This window comes from Brachionichthys hirsutus, chromosome 2, assembly GCF_040956055.1.
Source record: "Brachionichthys hirsutus isolate HB-005 chromosome 2, CSIRO-AGI_Bhir_v1, whole genome shotgun sequence".
NCBI classification, from domain to species: Eukaryota; Metazoa; Chordata; class Actinopteri; order Lophiiformes; family Brachionichthyidae; genus Brachionichthys; species Brachionichthys hirsutus.
The window spans coordinates 10752576-10767743 of NC_090898.1; the positions used below are offsets into that span (position 1 = coordinate 10752576).

General features: G+C 43.4%; 2 protein-coding genes across 2 annotated transcripts; both read left to right on the forward strand.

The window, feature by feature from the left end:
* Positions 1–2467: 2467 nt before the first annotated feature.
* On the forward strand, positions 2468–5882 carry rab5if (RAB5 interacting factor). Its single transcript, XM_068749189.1, has 4 exons — positions 2468–2713; positions 3570–3673; positions 3777–3906; positions 4362–5882. The coding sequence occupies exons 1-4, from the start codon at positions 2606–2608 to the stop codon at positions 4401–4403; spliced, it is 384 nt and encodes a 127-aa protein (XP_068605290.1). The 5' UTR covers positions 2468–2605; the 3' UTR covers positions 4404–5882.
* Positions 5883–6137: 255 nt separating this feature from the next.
* dhx35 (DEAH-box helicase 35) lies at positions 6138–12276 on the forward strand. The gene is made up of 21 exons (XM_068744043.1): positions 6138–6177; positions 6533–6660; positions 6761–6853; positions 7824–7901; positions 8005–8109; positions 8182–8243; positions 8413–8482; positions 8622–8681; positions 8843–8955; positions 9047–9143; positions 9263–9421; positions 9682–9892; positions 10006–10130; positions 10319–10373; positions 10510–10700; positions 10888–10965; positions 11089–11218; positions 11362–11443; positions 11522–11593; positions 11708–11819; positions 11972–12276. The coding sequence occupies exons 1-21, from the start codon at positions 6138–6140 to the stop codon at positions 12008–12010; spliced, it is 2100 nt and encodes a 699-aa protein (XP_068600144.1). The 3' UTR covers positions 12011–12276.
* Positions 12277–15168: the final 2892 nt, after the last annotated feature.

Here is a 15168-nt window from a genome sequence, read left to right on the forward strand (position 1 = left end):
TCCCCCCTCTCTCTCTCTCTTTCCCTTTGCCCGTCGGCTGTCGCCATTTTAAGCAGGCGACATGTAAGCCGGCCAATCCGGCTTTGAGCCTCTGCGCGCAGCACGCAAAGGTAAAGGCTCCGCAATAGCGCACACAAGTTTGGGAGGGGGGGGGCACACTTTATCATTAAAAACACACTCACCTCGGCGGCTCGGAGATCCTCACTGCGCGCGCAGCGTGCGAATTAAAAGTTCATAATGACGGAGGCTCAGTGGAGGCAGAAAGTGACGGGAGCTTCGGGCTTCACTGCTGGTCTAACTTGTAGGTGGAAGCCCCCCCCCCCCCCTCCCACCCGATCCGTCCATCGGCCCATCGGCCCATCGGCCGCTGATAAACGGGGACTGGAGTCAGACCTGTCCCAACAAAGGCGCCCCCCCCCTCCCTGTCCGTGCGCCTGTTTATGTCGACGAGCTCCCGATGTTAAAGCAGGCAGCGGAGGGAGAAGAAAACACGACCGACGTACCGAGGGAAGAGACGGACACGTGACGCTGACGTCACTGACGGTGGCGTTGGCGTGAGAGCGTGAGCTCCACTGCGTAGCGAGCAGCACCGGGTCCGACATCCCGTCCTGACGGCGTCCCAACGCAGCAAGGGGACCGTCGGAGAAAAGCATCATAAAGCCCTCGACCGGTTTTTAACGGGATATTAGAGTGAACGCACACCTGTACCCCCCCCCCCCCCCGTCCCAGGTGACCTCTCTTAAAGAGACAGTACACAGCATCGCTGGAGAGCGGCTGGTTATATACGCATATGTACAGTACAGTGTGTAATACCTGAAGTACCACAGATTAAATCTTTATTATGTTCTACCCAAAGCATGCAGTCCATTAAAACAACAACATCAACAGGATAATCTTGCAGACATTATTTCCCCTGAAAATTTCGATTTTATTGATCACATGTCTGAGAAAATCAAATCAAATGAAAAATGAAAATTCCCCCCCCCCCCCCCCCCCCCGCCGCATCTCAAAAGACACGCCTCCGGGATATGGGGTTTTGTACATAGAGTTTTGCGAACTGTATTTGAGGTATGTTCTGAAAAATAATCTTAGACAAAGCCCACAAATTTAACTTGTCACTATAGAGGGAGGGGGGGGGGGGGGGGGGGGGGGGCAACTTATAAAAGTTCCCAAGGAGCAATCAGTACCACTTCAACATCTGGTACAGGTTTGATTTTTTTTTGTGCACAACGTAGATTTTCACTGCGCGAAGACCGTATCAGCTGTGCGTAATTACGCACGATCGCACCTTAGAGGGAACGCTAGCTGATCGAGAGTCCATTATTTTATGAAATTTCTCAGTGTTTTGTCATAATACAATCTTTAGTTTTATGCATGAATAAAGGTTTGCCAAACAGCCTTGTGTTGCAAATTTTAGCATGTGTTTATATTTATGTTAAGTTTTATGTCTCAATCTAATAAACACCATTTCAAGCACTACTTCAGTGACGTGGAATATTTAATATTTCTGACAATAGCAGTTTCATGTAAAAAAGGTTTGCAAAAATATTAATATAATCAATCAATGCAAATCATATTACATCTTTATGAAAGTCCTTAAATGAATTAAGAAATCAATTCTGACATTTAAGGAAAACTGACATTGCAATAGAAGCAGAAAATTATATTAGCACAGCAACCTCAGGACAAACTGATTTCATGATTCATGATTTGGTCTGATGTCCAATAGACGACAACTGTGTCAAACTATTTACAAAAAAAGAGACCGTTTGTTTGTTCTGATGTGGCTCATGTTCATTAATCAATCATCAACCCAATTGTAATATACTGTAATAACAATAAGACACAATGAATGAGATCCTATCCTGTTCATACCGGACTCCCACGACTTCCAGCTTCTTCTGGGTTCTGTTTTCTAATGTTATGTCCAAACTCCCCTCCTTGTTACATTAGTACACCCCGACCAAAAAACATTGTTTGGTCTCCTTTTTACTCACTTTTTTCGTTTAATCCTATTACGAGAGAGAGAGAGACGAAGCGGGCTGTGTACAGCTAAGTCAAATGTATTCTCCATTTGTCATTAAAATAAATTATCCAAAAAGATTCCATGGTTCCTGAGATCGAGTGTAAATACTGCAGATATACTGCTTGCCCATCAAATCATTTATTTTGCTTTATTAATATACAGTATTTTCCAGAATCTGAACATTCTTAAAATCTGAGCTGTTCATTCACCGTAATCCTTATAACACTTCGTCCACGCTGAAAGTCATTATGATAGTAATGAACGCTTTACATTCCCTAACCACTAGGGTTCGCTGTCAATTCTTTAGAGTCAATTTTTAACAATGGCATCGCAGGAACGTTGCACTCTTTGATTGGCTATTGGTAGCTGGGGTGAAAGAATCATGCGCATGCGCTTAATGGACTTTTTTTTTAGGGGGGGGGGGGTTAGCATCGTAGCTATTGGAATTTGTCAACTCAGCGTAGCGTACTATCTCCTAATACCCTCCTACGTACATTCCTACTCTGGACGTCGCTGGGGGTGTCGTCAGATTTGTATTTGAACTTTTCGACTTCTGTAAATAAAAGGAAACATCGGAGAATGACGAGCGGCTCGAAGCGGAAAGAAGAAAGTCACCTGCTGAATGGGGGCGTAAAGCAGCCCACATGGAGCAAAGCCTTCAACGGTAACGCTGTTTGGGAAGAGAAGGTCAGTCCAGATGCCCTTTAAAAATATCAACCAGTCGCCGTTCGCTGCCCGGACATTATGTGTGCTACTCATTTACAACCAGGCCTACGCTGTAATGGATAACTGGAGCTAGCTGCCATGCTAAAGCTAAAGCTACGGCTAAGGGTTAATCTGATTTAGCCGGGTTAGCTGTCAAATCGGAGGGAATAAAGGCGTGAAAAAACAAGCACGAAGCGCCTGTTTTTATCAGTTTTCTTTTCCTTGCAGCTTGTTTAAAATAAAAAATGGTCACATGAGAGGTTGGAGCCAGAGAGCGCTTGACATTTTTCCTAAATTTATTGGAAACTTGTCACAGATTTTGCCTGCAGAGTGCAGACTTTATTTTGAATGGTTGTGTGTGTTACTCTCCTTCACTTGCTAAGTTTACATTCCACACGAGATAGTATTTTGAATGAGAAACACGTAAAAGTAGTCAAATTCTAGTTAAACATTGAGTTCTATTTATTTCAATCCGCATCAATTTGTAAAAAGGCATTATTCCGATTTTTTTTATTATGAAAGTGTATCTGAACTAGTCCTGACTTCCTACATCAGAATGTGATATGCTTTGATGGCGTACATGCAAAACAAATGTATTGCATGAGAAATGTCATAACAGAGCAGACATCTCTGGGCCCATACTGTGGGGTAGAACAGTTAATCATGTAAAGGTTCAATGTGGAAAGTATTCGGCGAGTTATTAAATAATTACTTGTGTTAAAACAGTTAAGAATTAGCCAATCAAGTGTGATGCATGTTATAAATTGACAGAACGATCTTAGTTGCGCTATTGTTCAGTACTTGCATTACATAATTTTGTCATGTTTCTTTTTTTCAGGATGAGTTTCTAGATGTGATTTACTGGCTTCGGCAAATTATTGCAGTAATCCTCGGTGTGATATGGGGTGTTGCGCCATTGAAAGGCTTTCTGGGAATAGCCATGTAAGTCCAAGCTTCTAGCCTAAATGTCTCTACATACCTGGTTGTACAAAAAAGAAACCACTCAAACATAAAAGTTCACATCTTCTTGTTTTGACATGTTTAGATTCTGCATCATCAACGCAGGCGTCCTCTATGTGTACTTCAGCAGCTTTCAGCAGATTGATGAGGAGGAGTACGGTGGCACGTGGGAACTCACCAAAGAAGGCTTCATGACATCTTTCGCTCTGTTTCTGGTGGGGATGCTAATGTTTATGGCTTTAGCGCTATGTTTTAGGAAGAGGAAGTTGATGTACGATGGGGCGGGACAGGTGGACGATTTGCAGATACCATGAGCATCCTGTGCTAACTTTAGCCCTCAACCTTTTAAAAAAACAACAACTAACTATTATATTGTAGTTCAGTCACATGTGAGGTTTTATTTTTTGTATTTTTATTATTATTTTTTTACTATAGAAACCAGACATTTAGCTTCAAAATTTGAGGGGCAAAGGGAATTCTAAGACTATGTTTTTAGGACCTAATTAAAATAGCATTTTTCATTTGTTGATGCTTACCGGTAATTGTTTGTGGGTCTGTAGAGTTTAGTGGTCGTTGTTGATTGATCGCAGGTGTCTGTCAATACTCACTTTGGCATGCTGCACATAATCTGATTATTTGTGTCTGACCTGCCATTTTCCCTTTGTTGCAGGTGGTGTGGATAATCTTTTACACAGCTCTACATTTTGACTGAGAAGAATCCATTGGACACTAAATACAAACATTTCTGTTGAAATAAAATATCAAGACAAAGGAACTCCATTGTTTGAGGGGCATCAACGCTCCTACATGCGGTGACTCTTCAGTGTGCAGTGCATCATGGGAATCCTGCAAGACTACCTTGAAGGGCAAATTCAAATGCTGTGCATCTCTTAAATTGTGGGTTTGTTTTTAAGGGCATCGCGCTTTTCATGTTTGATATCATCTTCCTCGCTTCATTGTCATCTCTGGAAGAAAATTAACGGGGAGAAGAAGTAACTGAGATTAGTTGCTGCTGTATTTATGACAGGATTATTTTCCTCTGTCATTTTACTGCAGGCCTTTCTTCTATTTTGCAAGACTAGAGGACAGATTTTAGACTGCAATGAAAATTCGGTGTTCTCATTAGGGATTAATTAGTCCATGAATGTGAGACTTTTATTTTAAGGACAAAACGGGTCAGGTTAGGAGGATAAAACAACCCATAAAAGATGAATTTAGTTGCTTGATCACCCCGAGGAAAGTCCACTGCAAAAATGGTGATTTCCTTTGCGAGAAAATTATCTGGACCCGACAAAATAAACTGGCAGTAAATCACCTTTGCAGTACGTGCTTTTGGTGGAGTCATTTCATTTCATGAAATATTGATTGGAAAGTCAGAGTTTAACGTTCATTTTTTCATAGTAGTTAGAAACAGCATTTTGAATAAAGTCTGTCGACACTCCATGAGGTCTGGTGTCCTCATGGCCCTCTGGTGTCCTTATATATACTCCACAAACGTTATCGATGGAATGTTCTAGTCTATATCATGCATCGGTGGCTGGTGTGTGTACATTGTTGTATATGCTGCTGGTTACCTGCATTTCCCTTGGATTAATAGAATATCAACTATTTAGTCACTAACTCCAACTCAAGTTCTCATTTTAACATCAAAACCAAACGCTGGTGATGAGCTGATGTCAAACGGTTATGTTGGTGTCTTGCCAATTATATTAATCTGTTAATCCTTGAGAATTAGTTACCGACTGTGGCCATTTAAATGATTTCCTCACAGCAAATGTTGAGGGCCATGCATGTTTTTGGATGCATACGCTTGCAGATTTAATCTACTGGTCTGTTGACTGATATGACTGTTTGTACATCTAGGTGTCATTTATTAATGACCATAGTTAGGAGGGTAATTATAATTGAAAATAACTTTCCAGATCAAGGTCTTACCCCTTGTTTTTATGTTTTGTTTACTTAAATTAATTAAACTTGTCCGTAAATTCTACATGTCCCATTTGTCAAATCCACCTTGTATTACACAGATTTATTTGTATTTGTAACATCTTGTTTGATGCAGCATATTTCCCAGTATTTTATAGTAACAGTTGTTGTAATAATACTATTAGATAAACAGCTGGTGTTTGAAAGGATTGTATTTTCTGATCAAATCTTTTGAGAATCATTAAATAATGTATGGTCTTTATTTGGCCTCCATTTCCAAAGATATTGTCTGTCTTTGTTATTTGAAGTACGAGAAATAGAACTATTTATCAAAGTAGAATTAATTAGATTTTAAATGTATTTGGAGTAAATATAACCGTATGCAGAATTTACGTGCAAAATCATGATGCACCGAATCATGTTGCACTCAAGTTGACGACCCCACTGTGAGAATTCCCAAAATCTTCCGGAAGTAGTGTGACGTCATCTGCAAATCCTTATGTGTGACGTAGTGGCCAAGATGGCGGCTCCCCTCGCCACAATGAAATTTTGGAAGCCGGGTAAGATGAATAAACGTGTAACGGAGACATGCAACGTGTTTTCACGGTGCGTGTCCAAAGGCGCGTCGCGTCGCCGCTGTCGGTCTCGGTTTTGGCCGCAGCTGCGTTCACGGCCGCTGCGTGATCTCTGCGTGATCTCTGCGTCCTGCTTCGGCTAACGTTAGCACGGCGGAGAAAATACAAAAGCTGTGAATGCACAGCATCCAAGTGGCGCTTAGTGGACTGTGTCGTTCACTGCGTTGTAGGTCGTTACGTCAGCCACGGGCGTTGTTTAAAACATCAACCTGCATCACATTAAAAAAAAACAAAAAAAAAAACGCCTCATCTTCACCTTCATCGTCTCGTTCTGCTTCAGGGACTGAGGCGCCGGGGATCTCAGAGGAGCGGACGCTCAACACAGAGACCACCGGGTCCCCCGTCATCTTCAACCCCCACACCGCCCTCTCAATAGAGAAGCAGCGACAGAAGCTCCCCGTCTTTAAGGTTCCAGTCCCTCTAACTACAGGGGGGGTTGGTTGTGTGTCTGTTATTGGTGTTTTCTATTTGTTCTTATTTCTCTCCCCCCCCCCCCCCCCCTAATTAGCACAGAAACAGTATCTTATACTTGGTGGAGAGCTACCAGACTGTCATCATCGTGGGTGAGACGGGATGTGGGAAGACGACACAGATACCTCAGGTCAGGAGACGGGCTTTCAACATTTTATTACAGTGGAATGAAAACGTATGTTCTGATCCAAGAACACTGAATCTGGATCTGCAGGTTTTTAGGAGAAGATCACAAGATAATGAGTGTTTAAATAGCGCCACCAATGTCGGAAAGTTACTAAATGAACTTATGTGCTGCAGAAAATTGTGTTACTTGTTCCTTTATACGTGACCACATTCTTAAAGCTGCTTTTCACTAAAGACACTACATAATAACTTTTTCAAAATAAACACAATCTGCACCAGTAAACAACAACAGAGGCTCTCATTTGAAAGAAAAACCTCACAACTGGTCTTTTGACACCGAAGGTTGATAATATGAACACAGATGAAACGGCTTGGGACCCCCAGAGGAACAAAAAAAACATCATGATAATTTTATGCTTAATCAATTGTACCCATCAATTTATGAAAAGTCATGAAATATGAAGTGTAAAAAAAAAAGTAGACTATTTTTCAAATGATAAACATTGAAAGGGGTCAAATTGACCCCAAGAATCATGACTCAATTGGAGACAAATCAACACTGAGGTACAACAGCATAAACCTTACTTGTATGGTAACCGTGGAAATGCAAAAAAAATGGAATGTAACATTCCTAGATCCCACTTCTCTCTTTTGTTTGTGGCTGGTAATAAAATACTTCTGCAGACTCACTCTGATCAAAGTGCGACTGAATCTGCGCTGATTCAACAAAGACTGAGCTTTACGAAGAATAATGGCATTAATGAAACTATTGAAATGAATAATGAGTCCAACTTCTAGGTCTTAATTTTCAGGGTAGAACTTCTTAGTGGTTTTATATGACCTTGTCTTTCTGTCTCTCTTGACTCACCAGCTGGAGTTTATTGATGCACCGTCTGCTGTTCTGCCACATTACTGCCTAAATCGCACACTTTGTACTCACCTTCTACTTTGATCTGCTCTCCGACTTCTTCCAGTACCTGCTGGAGGCCGGATGGGCGGCCGAGGGGAAGGTGATCGGCGTGACGCAGCCTCGCCGTGTGGCTGCCATCTCCGTAAGTCTACGGCCGCACAATGCCATTCCAGTGCAAGACATTTAGTTCACACGCAAGGGACACGTGTTCGATTCTATTTTTCCTCCCTCTTTCCTGCTGACAGGTAGCCAACCGCGTAGCAGAGGAACGGGGGGCCCTGCTGGGACACGAGGTGGGCTACACCATCCGATTTGACGACTGCTCTGATCCCCATGCCACGAGGATCAAGGTACTTCCACCGCGGATTGGCCGAGTCTTGATTGTGAGCGGTCCAGTAGACGCTTAAGCTTGTTTGCTTCAGTTCGTTACAGACGGGATGCTGGTGCGTGAGATGATGGCTGATCCTCTCTTGAAAAAATATAGGTATGTGATATGCAAATAAGGCATTAGTTAGGGTCTGCGTAACGCACATCAGTGTCTTTCCTGTGGTGAAAAAACATCGCGGGGGTGATAATTAGACGTGTGGATTCGTTTCTGTTTCAGCACTAGGTTGGATTCACTCTAATGCTTTTTATTGTGCTCTTCCTCTCAGTGTGCTGATGCTAGATGAAGCCCACGAGAGAACCCTGTATACAGACATAGCCATCGGACTATTAAAGAAGGTACTTGGAGCCGTTTCCCTCAGTGAAACAAATTGTTTTCTAACCTGGAAATAGTCCTACAAAGTTGTCTTTTCTTCTTAATCTCTCGCGCGGCTAATCTGTTCAGAGTGTTTTTTGTTTTTTGTGTTCTTCCATTCAGATTCAGAAAAAGCGGCGAGACCTCAGGGTGATTGTGGCCTCTGCGACTCTGGATGCCAAGGTGACTGCATCATCACTAAGATGAGAGACCCTCCACATGGGACCCCATTGCACCGATCTGTGGACATACTGTAATATAAATACCTGTTCTGATGGCAGCTTGAGTGAGAGCTCAAGTCTCATCTCTATCCTATTTTCTAAATATACAATTGTTATCTGAAGAAATTCCATGACTTCTTCAACTTGAACGAGTCCGGGGATCCCAGCAAGGACACTTGTGGAATCCTGACGGTGGAAGGACGCACCTTTCCAGTGGACTTCTTCTACACTGTCAGGTAGTCGACACACTTGATGCGGTCTCAGGAAAAAGGCGGCAGATTTTTTTATATGTGGTTCGAACCCTTGGATCCTTTTATTTGGTGCCAGTCCCGTCCCAGACTACGTGAAGGCCACGGTAGAGACGGTGCTGAAGATCCACGAGACGGAGGACGATGGCGACGTCCTGGCTTTTCTCACTGGGCAGGTCGGTATACATGTATTTAATATTACAAAGTCATTGATGACTCATGTTTTGACAGTTAACTGTTTGCTATTGCATTATGGCTATTCCTTATTCCTCGTCCCCCGTCTTTTCCTCTTTAGGAAGAGGTGGAGAAAGTGGTGTCTCTCCTGAAGGAACAGGCCAGGACTCTGTCACGATATGGCATGAAGAAGCACCTGAGAATTTTGCCCATGTACGCTGGTCTACCTTACGCAGAGCAGATGAAGGTCTTTGAGCGGTTGTCCTCCTCCGTCCGCAAGGTAAACGTGGAGCCGTTTGTGAAGAAAACAGCGCTTTGGTTTTGATGTTCTAATTGCCAAGAAGCTAATCGGTAGCACTCAAAAGTGGCTGCAAATAATTATACATTTGGCCTCGAGATTGCGTTATGTAAGCAACAAAAGCTAGAGTGGAAAAAACCCAGAGAAGGATCACAGTAAACATCCCAGCGAGGAAACGGGAGGAAACCGTTTGGTCATTCAGACAAACGTACGACTTCTTTCTGTCTCCTTCTTCCTTCCAGGTTGTGGTCGCCACTAATATTGCAGAGACCTCCATCACCATAAATGGTGTCGTCTTCGTCATTGACTGCGCGTTTGTGAAGCTGCGGGCCTACAATCCTTGCAATGCCATTGAATCGCTGGTGGTCACTCCCATCTCCAAGGCATCGGCGAGCCAGAGGGCCGGGAGGGCGGGACGGAATCGCCCGGGGAAATGCTTCAGGCTCTACACGGGTATGCTTGAGCTCGATAGGATAAAGCAAAGATGGGGTGTTTAAGAAAATGTGATGCAGCCCCCACCATGTCATTCCCAGCCTTTTTCTTATTGCCTCTGCTCCTTTCCTCAGAGGAGGATTTTGAGAAACTGCCTGCCTCTACTGTGCCAGAGATGCAACGCACCAATTTAGCTCCTGTCATCCTGCAGCTCAAAGCATTAGGCATCGACAACGTGCTGCGGTTCAGCTTCCTTTCTGTGAGTAGCTCACTTACGCAATCCACGGGGTGGCTGTGATGTTTTCACCCACTGTGAGAGGAATTAAACTTTACGTTTTAATTAGCGAAAATGACTCTTGGCCTCTGGGGTAAAAATGCATAGAGTCTATAAAAGTCTTTGCGTGTGCTTGTGCTTTTAAAGATGTAAATGTGTTGTGCTTCTTGCAGCCTCCGCCAGCCCAGACCATGGTTCAGGCTCTGGAGCTGCTCTACGCTCTGGGAGGTAGGAAGCCATAAACCATAAACCTGTCCTTCAACTTGGAAAACTTTGTAAAAATTCGGTGAAGCAACCATCCACAAGCTGAAGTGTCCTCGCCAGACGAGGACCAATCTGAACACGTTCTCTGTCCCGTTGGCAGGTTTGGACCATTACGGCCGCTTGACTGATCCCATGGGCGTGCGGATGGCGGAGTTTCCCCTCAGCCCCATGTTTGCCAAGATGCTATTGGAGTCAGGAGACTCCGGCTGCTCCAAAGAGATCGTTACCATTGCAGCCATGATGCAGATTCAGAATGTATTTCTGGTTCCACCCAATCAGAAGAAGCCTTCCGTGAGTGGGAACCAAGCTTTTCGGATTCATTCATTTATTCCTTGGCCTTTCTGTTGCTTCCCTGAAGAGTTGTGAGAGCTACAAAATGCTGCGCTTCTGTTTTTTACTAAATCTAAGGAGGCATAAAGCAGATTGAAAGGCAATGGAAGGGTCGTGTTGGATTTGGGTTTGCTTTTTCACCCTTCAGGCCAGAGAACACAGGAAATTTGCAGTGGCTGAGGGAGACCACCTCACCATGCTCAATGTATACGAAGCATTCATTAAGGTACAGTTGGAAGTGCCTGCTGTATTTAGACTTCATAGCTCAGGCGGTGACAGTAGCGACGGCGTGCGGCGCTTGTGAAAGCCTCAAATGTTAATTCCGATAAGACTTAATTGTTTCCTGCAGCACCAGAAGAGCTCCCAGTGGTGCAAGGAACACTTCCTCAACTACAAGGGCCTGCTGCGGGCTGTGACGGTACGAGAGCAGCTCCGGCGTCTCATGAACAAGTTTAAGGTGCCGTGGACTTCCAGTGAAGGTATGACTCAGCTTTGTGTCGGATGAGGTCAGCGTCTGGTGTATATAAAGAAATGTAATCTTTGTATGACAATAATGTGAAACCTTTTCCCATCGCCCTCTATTGTTAATTTCACGTGCTAATTGCTGCTTTATATTGACAAGGTGACCCTGATGTGATCTTGAGGTGCATCGTATTGGGGTTCTTTTCCAACGCGGCCCGCATTCACCATTCTGGCTCCTACCGGTGAGCGTTAGATAGCCGGACGTTTTCCCAGCACCAATGCATTGTTCATGAAACACTCACACCGATTCGCTCTGCCAGGACTTTACGGGATGATCGGGAGCTTCAGATTCACCCCAACTCGGTGCTGTTTGGGGAGAAACCTCCCAAGTGGTCGGTTCATTTTCCTTCATGGTGCCACTGCACGTTTTCTTTTCCTTTCGTCTCATGGTGGGATGAAGCCGAAATTGACGTGCGTTAACATTTATTCTGTTTTTAAATGGCCAGGGTTGTTTTCAATGAAGTGGTGCAGACTGCAAAATACTACATGCGTGACGTGACTGCTGTCGAGTCATCCTGGTTGGTGGAGCTGGCCCCCCACTTTTATAAGCAGGCCAAGGTAGGCCATAAAAAAGGAAGCGCATACTCAATCTTGATATGACACGGCTATAACCGTGAATGTTCTGAAAAGGCCTGTTTGCTGTGCTATATTACACTAACAGTTACACTATGCTGCTATGTTTGATTTAACGGCGTCCTCTCTTCTTTCAGCACGGCTCACTGGCCAGCAAGAGATCCCGGGTCCTCTAAATCACGCCGTCATTTCATCGCATTAAGACGGGAAGATCGGATGAACTCAACGGAAAAGGGGAAAAACTCCCAACTAGCCACTGTGACTTGCTTTATTTTATTGTATATAAAGATGGAATTTATACTTGCCATCCTTGTTCACCTGCACAAACCCTCCACACTATTTGGCTGTGCTTGAATAAGACTAAATTGATCTATTTTTAGTGGGGGATGCTAACACACGTGTGACCGGGGATGCTGTTTATATTTAGTCTGAGAATAAATGGGGGGGGGGGATGAATGAAAGATGAGATCAGGTTGTTGGCTGACTTGTGCTCGTTCGGGCGTGGCCATATAGTTCACTTTATCCATACTTGTACATAGTCAGAGCAAGCTCAGGTCCAGGGAATGGCTCCTGCGCTTCTAAGCCCACCTGGTTCTTTGCTTTGTTATTTTTTTAATTGCTGTATTTCCCTGTTGAATGACAAATACTTGAGGAATGTGCGGATGTTTCCTTTTGGGAAACACGTGGCTTAATTTCTTTTTTTTGTTAGCCTCTGTCAGCCAGCCTCAGCCCCTACACCTTATGACGACACTGTGAAAAGGCCACATTCCGTTTTGATCCTTGTCCACTCCCGTTTTACCACTCCTTCTCTGACATTGTGGCCTTTTCACCACTCTGTGCCAGTTTTATTTATCAGCCGAGTTCAGATTTCATGTTCAGATGGAATGTGTAAATGCATCCAAGCGTTCTAAATGAAAAGCTGTGAAATCAAAACTAAGAAGTGCCATTCGATCCTGTGAAGAAATGCGCTGCGTTCAGACATGCATCCGAAGCTTTAAAGAATCGGTACCATTCTTCAGCTGTCTCTGGCCATCTTAATTGCCTTTCCTCGTACTTTCTTTTCCCCCCGTTACCTTTAACATCGTCCTCCTGGTTTTAAGTAAAATGTGCATTCATTTATTTTTAAGATCCATCCCACACTGAAGCACACGGTCTACATTTCCTCGTTCTGCAGGTGTCACTGAGCAGTGTAGTATAGCGTTGTCATTTCACCAGTAAAGGTCACTGTTATCGAATCAAACTTCTGCCTGCATGGTTTTTTACGTATAGCTTTTCTTCTTGTGATCTGTGACACAGTCATCAAACCAGGCAGCAAGACCATAAGAGAGATAAAACCAACTCAGATTAGATGGACTTTCAAAACATATACCTTTGCATGTTAAATGGTACTGATGTAGATTTAAACACATAAAATAAATCTCAAAATAAATTACAAGTAGAAGCAATTGTGCGTTTACATGTTTATCTTCATTTGTGCTGCATATGTCTGTAGACCTGCGTACTTTCTGACCTCTGAGATGAAAACTATCACCTGTCATCACTTCCTCACATCCCCAAATAAAGCCTTATTGCTCTGGACTGAAGTAGTTCTGATTGTTTTGTTTGCGGTGTACAATCCCTCCAGCAGGTGGCGCTGTTGCGCTGCAAATAAGTCATCCCCTTTCGTTATTTCAGACGATTTTGTTTTTGAGGCGTTTTGAAGTCATCTTCAAGTTGCAATATGGTGAAGAGCATACATTCAAATGCAGGGATTGTTTCTACATGATATGTTAAAAACATATTAAAAAACGTTTTTAAGGAAAATCTGTCCCCTCACAAACTAGATTGAGGGATGAAAGAAGGGGTCATGTCTGTCCATATTTTGGGATTGTGTGTGCATCACTTTTTAACCTGGTGTTCCCAATTTAACATGCTGTCTCAAAGCGCTCGCTTGTACTGTAGCAGAAAGAGTTCAACATTTACTGGAGAACATGAGCTGCAATTACGGCCCGTGATTCAACTTTCTCTTGGTGTACATATAATAGTTTTTTTTAATGAAACATTTAAGTAGATAGAATAATAAATTCCTCTGAACATCCACTGTTGGTTCCACAATTGATTCACCATCATCTGTCATAAAACAATCGCACATTACAGGGAGCTACTCATCTAATTAAATGTTGGTTTAGTGTTAACAGTATCAGCTTTTTAGTTGAACTATTGTAGTGACACTGTAACTGTACATACGGGTACTTGTTTGCATGCATGCATGTACACATACATGTAATACAACCTGCTAACCAGTACCAAGTAATTAGTAAACCAAATCCGCAATGCTGTATAAGCAGCAAAAAAAAACTAATTTCACTAATTAATAATAATAAATATCAATGTTCCATTCAGCAATTTGCTGCATGTTGGAAGTAGCAGCATGGGATTAAAAAGTAGCGCTTTCAGTTGAAAGCAAGTTCAAAAGTAGCATCTGTGAAGTTTAAAAGTACTGGCATCGTGTCAGAGGAGCAAAAGCGCAGTTTGCGTCGTGCAGCGATGAAGTTCAGCATGTATGTGAGTTTATGGGGCCATCAGACATGTTATGGGGGGTTGGGGGGGCTTCATTAGATTCAGAGCAGTTATAGCTCTGGGCGAGAAAATGCTTCTCAGTCTGCCAGATGGCAGTAGATCAAACAGGTGACGCTCTGGGTGTGTGCAGTCTAAACTAATGCAGATGGAGTTCTTGAGGCGTTGGGAGCTCCTCCAGGGCCCGAAGCTTTGTCCCCACGAAGTCGCCGGCGTCTGTCGGGACAGCTTTCCTCGTGGACGGCGCTCCATTTGGTCCCTGGTGTGGCTGGGGTGTACTTAGCATCCTTTGACTTCCCAAGGTTGACGACTAGCGCCTTGATCTGTATTGAGGTAAAACATTTCAGGAGCATCTGCAAGTAAAATTCAACCTGCTTATGTTGGAGCTAGAAGCACAATTTACTATTGATCACTCTGAGCTCCGTATTTAATAATGACACGAGGACTTTTCCGACTATCAGTGACTTTACCGTCAGTTCAAGGACATGGTTTAATGATTGGGTTAAGTTAACTCAGGTATACAAAATGACAAAAAGAAGTGCGTTTTCTAAAAAAGGGATCCAGTTCCAAAAATGTGATGTGAACGCATAAAGGATGTGGTTAAATCTCCAGACTCGAGTCATGAGCATACCCCCCCCCCCCACAACGAATCTGTGTTTATTTCTGCTAAGATCTGCCCAATTGTCAGGAAGATGACAACAACCCGATAGTTCTTAATCTCCACCATCAGCGCAGCAATCTGAAGTGTTCCAAATCGCTAATGATTGGAATAATGATT